The 7,639-nt window shown below is 57.7% G+C and overlaps 1 protein-coding gene across 1 annotated transcript; it reads left to right on the top strand.

The window, feature by feature from the left end:
* Positions 1 to 955: 955 nt before the first annotated feature.
* Positions 956 to 7,633, top strand: LOC130582709 (septin-9-like; the record flags this gene model as incomplete). Its single annotated transcript, XM_057381579.1, has 5 exons — positions 956 to 1,153; positions 3,333 to 3,428; positions 4,157 to 4,253; positions 5,657 to 5,708; positions 6,654 to 7,633. Coding segments are annotated over 5 exons (579 nt in total), but the record flags the coding sequence as incomplete, so codon positions are not given.
* Between the last annotated feature and the right edge of the window lie 6 nt (positions 7,634 to 7,639).

The following is a 7,639-nucleotide window of genomic DNA, read 5'->3' as shown; positions in this document are numbered from 1 at the left end:
CATGGTGGGGTTTGGCTTGAGTGATCCCTTCACCCTTCAGTGAGGGCTCATTTCCAGCAGGCTCCTGTCCCAAAGGTGTTCCTGGACCCTGGGACCTGCATGTTTCCTTTCCAAGGCAGCATCTGCTCCCCTGTGCTGCATGGGCATGTCCACACCACCTCCAAGGCCACTGTGGGGACCTGCAGCACATGGAGGTGCCCCAAGGAGGGCTTTGGGCTTTCTTCCTGCTTTAGGGACCTCCAGCAGCTAAAACATCTTCAGGAAGGGCTGAGGAGCAGGGGGGATCATGGCCAGGTGCTTTCATGTCTGTCTGCAGAGCTGGGGTGTGGAGCAGGGTGGGACTGGAGCCGTGACCCTGCATTCAGCAGGGAGGGATTTCCCAAGGCTCTGATCATTGGGGTTGTGCAACCTCTGCAGCTTTCCTCAGCTGAGACTTTCGTTGTAGAGTTTCTGACATTTTTGCCCTCTGGAACGAGCAGCATCTCTTCAGCACTCTCTGAGCCCCTGGATGATTTCCAGGGCTTTTTTTAATCCCTGCTGATGAATGGAGATGCGGCCCCAGTCTGCACAGCCGTGGGCTGGTGCTCAGCACGGTGGGCAGTGTGAGCAGGAGCAGTCACCTGTGGCCATGTCCAGCTCTGCTGTCCCTGCAGGGCCGGTGACAGCTCGGGGAGGGCTGCAGGAGGTTGTGGTTTGCACATGGCAGGGCTGGCCCTGCTCCCAGCCCAGCTCCACCAAGGACATCAGCAGCTCTGGGCAAGTTCCCCCAATCCTCTGTGGCCATGCAGAGATAAAAACCCTCTGCCACTTCACAGGGCTTTGTGAGGGTTCACAGGCGACAGCGGGAGCTTTGAAAGGGAAATGTTTAAAATGTTCTCTAACCCTCTCTGCACTGTCACACTTTTAAAAAATGTCATTATTTATCCTATCAGAAAGGAAGTGATTCCCCCTCTGTCTGGTCTTTGAATGCCCCTCTCTGCCAGGGGATTGCAGCAGCCTCAGAGTGCAAATCCCCTTTTTCCTGCTGCTTTCCAGGCTCCGGCCGCTGGACATCGAGTTCATGAAGCGCCTGAGCAAAGTGGTCAACATCGTCCCGGTGATCGCCAAAGCCGACACGCTAACGCTGGAGGAGAGGGACTACTTCAAACAGAGGGTAAGGGGCTGCTCCCAGCCCTGCTAGCCCATCCCTGAGCCCCTCGTGGCTACCCTGGTGCAGCAGTGGGTGGCCGGGATCCTCGGAATGAGCCCAGCTCGGAGCGTGGCCGCAGGGTGAGCACGCTCCCCAAACGCTTCCCGGTGTTTCTCTTGGACAGGGCAGAAGAAGTGTGGAGCTCTGCATCTCTGGGATTGCTCCTCCTGCCTCCTTTGTTGTTGTTGTTGTTATTTTCAGGCTGGTTTCTGTTATTTTGGGAGGTTGGTGGTGCTGCACAGAGGAAAACCCTTCCTCTGCAACATCAGGCACTGATATGGGAATCAGGAAAAAAAAATGTGGGTTTGCTGAGCTCAGCTGGGAGAGACTTTAGAGGGAAGCAAGGTATGAAATTCCCGTGGTTGGGAGCTGAGGAGGGGCTGTCTGAATCCACAGCAAGGCGTGGGCTGTGCTCCCAGAGGTGGGATGGCCCATCTGGGGTTTGGTAAGGGGCTGTAAATCCATTTGTGTGGGCCAGGGATGTGGCTGCAGGGCCTCAGCATTCCCTGCAGAAGGAAAAACCACCAAGCTCCTTGATCTGTGAGCTTCAACTGGAAGTGAAGGGAAAGGGGGTCTGCCAAGAAAGGGGCAGTTTTAGGGGCCACTCTCTTGGTTATGGAGTTGGTGACATCTCATCCAGGGTGAGGAGGAGAGGGGGACACTCCTTCCCACACCAGTGCCATCCCAGCTCTTGGTGCGCAGCCTCAGGCACTGAAATGCCCAGTCTGGTTTTGGAGTCTGAATCCAAACTGCCAGCAATTTCCTTGGCTACAGGCTGTCTGGAAATAGAGCTGAGGGTCACCCAGCCTGGGCTCCCTCGGCTGCTCAGGCTGAATGCACAGAGCCCTGGGAGGAGCTGGTGAGGGCACACCAGGGGTGAGCCCACAGTGCCACACCTGCCCTCTGGGATGGCTCCTGCAGGCTGCTGGCTCCATGCAGAGGTTACCAATGCACACATCTCTGTGTCTTCAGTGACTCTGGCACTGCCAGGTCAGTCTGGGACTGCAGATGTCACCTGGGCACCTTTGGCTGCTGATGCCATGGAACACCATGGGAGCGGTGTCTAGCTCTGCTGCTCTGCCCTGGCATGGCACAGCATGAGCTCTCCCTGTCTCTGCCTCCTGATTGTAACCAGAGCCCCCAGACCCTTCCAGGTGGAGGCAGAGCCCTCAGCCACATGGTGGGTTTGCTCACTCTCCTCATGCTGTCCAGATCCACTGGTGCAGACAAGAGGGCAGGAAATCAGGCCAGGTGGACACAAACTGGGACATTTTGCACTCATTCCAGTGTGCCTGTGTGTGAGCTGATAGGAGCAGAGACCTGTTTTACATCTGGGGGTGTAGCTGGTTCAGAGATGTGACGGGTTTGGGGTTTGGTGGGGTGGGCAGTGGAGCCCCAGCCTGGCTGCAGTGGAATGTGCTCCGTGGGGTTGGCTTTGGGGGTTGTTCCCCTAAACTCGGTGTGTGGGTTTGGTGGGGGGTGGGGGCTGGCTGGGGGTGTTCCCTGGGCTGGATCCCCTCCTTTGCCAGCTGAACTGTGGGACTGATGTGGAGTTATTGCCATGGGAAGTGGTGGGAGCAGGCACCAGGCTGGGCTGGGCTTTGCAGCCTTGCAGAGGGCTGATCCTCCCAGCTCTCCATGAGCTGAGCCTCAACCCCAGAGTCAGATTTCAGCATCTCTTGGCCTTGCACAGAGGCAGAGTCCTTAGAGGACAAATGTCCTTGTCCCTTCAGATCGAGTTCCTTTTCCAAGCAGCATAAACAAACACCAGGTAGCAGCATTTTTCCTCTGTGTTACAAGCCTGGCAGCTGTGCTCCGCTTTGCTGGGGCAGCTTAGGTTGTCTTGTTCTCTTCTTCCATCCCTGAACAACACCCAGCTCATATGGCTTCATCTCACCCTCTGCCTGATCTGTGCCTTGGCACTAGGTTCTTGCAGAGGCTCCAGGGCAAGCACTTGGTGGGTTTGTGGCAGGGAAACACGGCTCTCTGTGCCCTGGGTGGGCAGGGTTTAGGATGGAGAGGGAGGCTGCTGGACATTGCTGTGGTTGATGGGTATTGCTCAGAGCCTTCCTGGGAGAAGCTGCCATGGTGGGAGTGCAGCTCCTGCCTCTCCTTGAGCTGTCCCTCTGCTCTTCCCCCCCAGATAATGGCTGATCTTCTGGCCAACGGCATCGACGTGTACCCCCAGAAGGAGTTTGATGAGGACTCTGAGGATCGGCTGGTCAACGAGAAGTTCCGGGTGAGTGTGGGGCCAGACGGGCCCTGCAGCTCCAGGGGCTGCTCGGGTCCTTGGGGGTCCCTTCCAAAAGCCTCTGATTTCCTTCCAAAGCTGCTGTGCCCTGTCTGTGGAGTCTGCCTGGGACCAGGGGTGGACAGAGGGTGACCAGGGCTCATGGGGAAGGTGTCCTGTCCATGCTCCTTCCTCATCTCCATCCCTGCAGGGCACCCTCAGCAGCTCCACAGCCCTTCTCCCTGCCCTGGGCACAGGGAACAGAGGGCAGGAGCCTTCCCAGCTCTGGGCTGGAATTTACCTGAAGGCTGCCTGCAGCTCTCAGTTCCATGCCACAGGAGGCAGCGAGCAGTTTTTCAGCACAATAAAGTGGATCGGACAAATTCAGAGGAGAAAAAAAACCTTTTAGGGACTCTGAAATTCAAAGACACCAGCCTGAGTCAGGAACTGAGTTGGCCACAGCTTGCCAGATGCTGGGGGCAGTTCCCTGGGAAGCTTTGGGATACCAGAGAGGGGCTGGGTTTGGGCTGRTTTTAGGCTGGGCTCAYRTGCAGGAGATGCTSGTAGCCATCCTGGGCTGCCTGTGRGCCCTGSCAGGAAACACTGCTSAGGAACATCAGGGACAGACCAGCTCATCCCACAGAACTCTCCTGCAAACAGCCTGGCTTTGCACACCGGCTTGGTTTCCTGATGGGTTCTCAGGAACAAACCATGACCTTGCTTTCCCCTTTCCCCAGGAAATGATCCCGTTTGCGGTGGTGGGCAGTGACCAGGAGTACCAGGTGAATGGAAGGAGAATCCTCGGCAGGAAGACCAAGTGGGGCACCATTGAAGGTACCTTGCCCTGGTTCCCCAGCTCCCCAGCCCATCTCCCTGCCCTGGCACGAGGCAGTGAGGTCCAAAACCAGCAGCAGAAGTTCAGGTGTTCGTGGTGCTTCCTGCTGCTCCAGAACAGATAATTTCCCTGGTGTTTGAGGGCTGGAAACACTTTGGCCAATGCTCCTGCACAGAGTTCCTGGGTCTCTGTGTGTTCTGAGTGCTGGAGGGGACATTTCTGGGGGTCTCATGGCCTGGTTTGTGCTTCCTGCACAGTTAAATGCTGGTGGCTGCATCTGAGGGCACACAAGTGACATCCCTGTGTCTCCAGCCCCTGCTAGAACCTTCCCCTGGCACCTGTGTCCCCTCCACCATGCCTTTGGCTGGTTCTTTTGTGGGATCTCTTCCCTCTTCCAGTTCCCATCGGCGTATCCCTTTTTTCTCCCCCGTTTTACAGTCATGGTTTAAAGGCTGGATGAAAGCTCCTGACTCCAGCACATCTTCCCATTTCCCGTTCATGGTTTCTGGCAGCCAGCTGGCTCTTCTCCAGTGCCACCCCTCTCATCTTCCTTCACTTCACAGGTTCCTCTCATTTATGAGCCTTTTTAATGGGAATCCTGTGTTGAGGGATGGTTTAACAAAGCTGCCATCGGTGTATTTTGAAAGCCAGTTTATTTTGAAGCTCTGCTGCCCTCTCGTGCTGTGTCCCTGAACATTCTGAGTTTAATGGATTTCATTAAACTCACCTTCAGCACAGGGAGGCCCTGAGGATACAGCCATGGCTGTGGGCAGCCTTTGCACAGCAGTATCATGTGTTGTTTTGCCATCCCTGCGTGGTGTTTAATGGTTGGATTCAATGATCTTGGAGGTCATTTCCAACATAAAGAATTCTGCTGTTCTATGTATGAGCTTCTTTGGGTAAAAAAAATATATATATATAAAAAGGATTTGTTCCTCTAAATTGAGTAAAATATGGGGTAAAATAGCAGCTGTCAGCCTAATTGTGGTGGAGCAGCACCCCTGGATATTTTGCTGTTGCTAACACTCCTGCTAGCAGCCCTAGACAGCAGAGTTCCTGTCCTTGCCCAGCCCTGGGTGCTGCAGGAGGCTCATGGCTGAGCTACAGATGAAACTCTTCAGTGGAGAGGCGCCTGGTGCTCACTGCACAGCTCACTGGGACCCTTCCCTGCCTTTTTGGGGGGCCCAGGGGGTCCCAGCACTGTGGGACACGGTGGGAAGGGGCTGTGGGTGGTACAGAGACCCGGTACCAGCCTTGGAGCAGCACAGGGGACCCCTGGGTCCTGCCCCTGTGCCCCAGAGTGCCCACGGAGCCCTCCAGGTGAAGTCCCCAGGCCCTGCTCGCCCCAGGGCTGGCCCTGGGTGCCCATTGATGGTATTTTTCTCTCTCTCTCTCTCTCCAGTGGAGAACACAACACACTGTGAGTTCGCCTACCTGCGGGACCTCCTCATCAGGTCAGTGCCTGGCCCCAGAGCCCTGATCACCTGGTGGCAACCAGCACAGGGGACAGCACAGCCCAGCTGGAATCAGCTGCTGCTCTGCTCTGTGCTCCATCCCTGCAGCCCTGCCTCCCCTCCCAGCCCTCTGCTGCTCCATCCCCACAGCCCTGCTTCCCCTCCCAGCCCTCTGCTGCTCCATCCCCACAGCCCTGCTTCCCCTCCCAGCCCTCTGCTGCTCCATCCCTGCAGCCCTGCCTCCCCTCCCAGCCCTCTGCTGCTCCATCCCCACAGCCCTGCCTCCCCTCCCAGCCCTCTCTGAGGGGTGGCCCCACTCCATGGGATGGGGATTCAGGGAATTTTCTCAGCTGCAGTGTTGAGTTCATGGGGCAGAGGAGCAGTGGAGGGGTCAGGACTCACTCCAGGATTGCTGGCAGTGTGCAGCATGGCTCCAGTTCACCTGCAAGCAGGTTTTGGCCATGGTGATCCTCACCAGTGCCAGGTCTAACCCCCAGAACAGACATTGTCCTCCACTGGGGTGTTGCTGTGGGGTTGGGCAAGGGCTGGGCCCTCCTGAAACAGCAGTCCCTGCTTTTGGGGAGTGTGGGGCTGAGCCCCCCGGGCTTGCCAGAGGGGCCATTGGGCTTCTCCTGAATTGGGCCGCAAGTTAAACTCTGCACACGTGAGCTGCTGCTGGCCAGTGGTTGTGTGGGGCTGCAAACCCTTATCCCAGGAGCTGTGGGGTTGGGATCTCCCTGCGTGGGTGCTCTGCAGCCACAGCTCCTGTGTCCCCAGGCACCACTGGAAGCTGCTCCTGCTGTCTGTTATGGCCTTTACATCCCTCCTGTGCTCTAAAGACACCATTGGAGGGGACAGGAGGGGACAGGAGGGGACATTGGGGCAGGGTTTGGGGTCTGCTCTGTGCCCAGCATGGTGCGATTGCTCCATCTCCCTTCCCTGCAGGACACACATGCAGAACATCAAGGATATCACCAGCAACATCCACTTTGAAGCCTACAGGGTGAAGAGGCTGAACGAGGGCCAGAGCTCTCTGTCCAACGGCGTGGCTGACAAGGAGCTGGTGGCCAACGAGATGTGACCGTCCCGCGCCGCTGCCCGGACCGTGCTCGCTCACGCTCGCTATTTCTCCCCTCTCCCCCCTCTATTTTTATATAAAATCCTCTGCCACTGTCCCTCTTKCCCCGGTTCCCACCCCTGCCGTGTTAACTGACCAAATAACCAGCCGTGGAGCGGGGTGGCCGCTCTCCCCCCGCTTTGTGCCGTGAGTTTTGTCCCCCCTGGGCTGGGGACCGTCCCTYCGCGGGGGTCGGGCTCTGGCTCGCCCCTGGCTCTGGCCCCCCAGCCGAGCCCAGGGGAGCAGATCTGGGGGGCTGGCGGGGTTGGGGTGCCCCAGGAGCCCTCCCAGCCCCTCGGTGCAGGGGCTCCTGTCCGTCCAGTGAAGGCGAGGGCTGCTCCGGGGGGATGGAGCCTCGGGAAGCGCAGTGCGGTGGGATGAAGAGAGCGAGCCAGCGCCATCCTTGTGTTCTGCTGCCTCCTCCGAGCCCTCTGCAGCCCTCTGCAGCCCTCTGGGACCCGCCAGCCCCCAGCCCAGCCCCTGCACCCTGCCTACATGCAATGAACTGGGAGTGTTGAGGTGTCCCCTCGCCCGTCACTGGTCCCTGGATGGGCAGAGCGACCTGCTTTGGGAGAAGTGCCTTTTCAGACTGTGGAACAGAGGGAGGGAGGGCCTGCCTTGTCTGTCTTTGCAGCCTGCACAAGGCTCTGAGCCTCTGTGGAGACTCTGGCTCCCTCTCCCTCGGGCCAGAGCTGTGGCTGATGTCCTGGCAACACTTGTGTATTTATTTTTCGTTCAGTTGGGTGGGGTTTGTCTGCCGAAGGTGTTTGTCCGGAGGGGGCTGAGTGTGAAATGTCTCTCTGCAAAGCAGTGG

Source organism: Malurus melanocephalus, unplaced genomic scaffold (assembly GCF_030028575.1).
Source record: "Malurus melanocephalus ecotype Western Australia unplaced genomic scaffold, MMel_1.1 scaffold_516, whole genome shotgun sequence".
Lineage (NCBI taxonomy): Eukaryota > Metazoa > Chordata > Aves > Passeriformes > Maluridae > Malurus > Malurus melanocephalus.
This window is presented reverse-complemented; position numbering and strand designations above follow the sequence as displayed.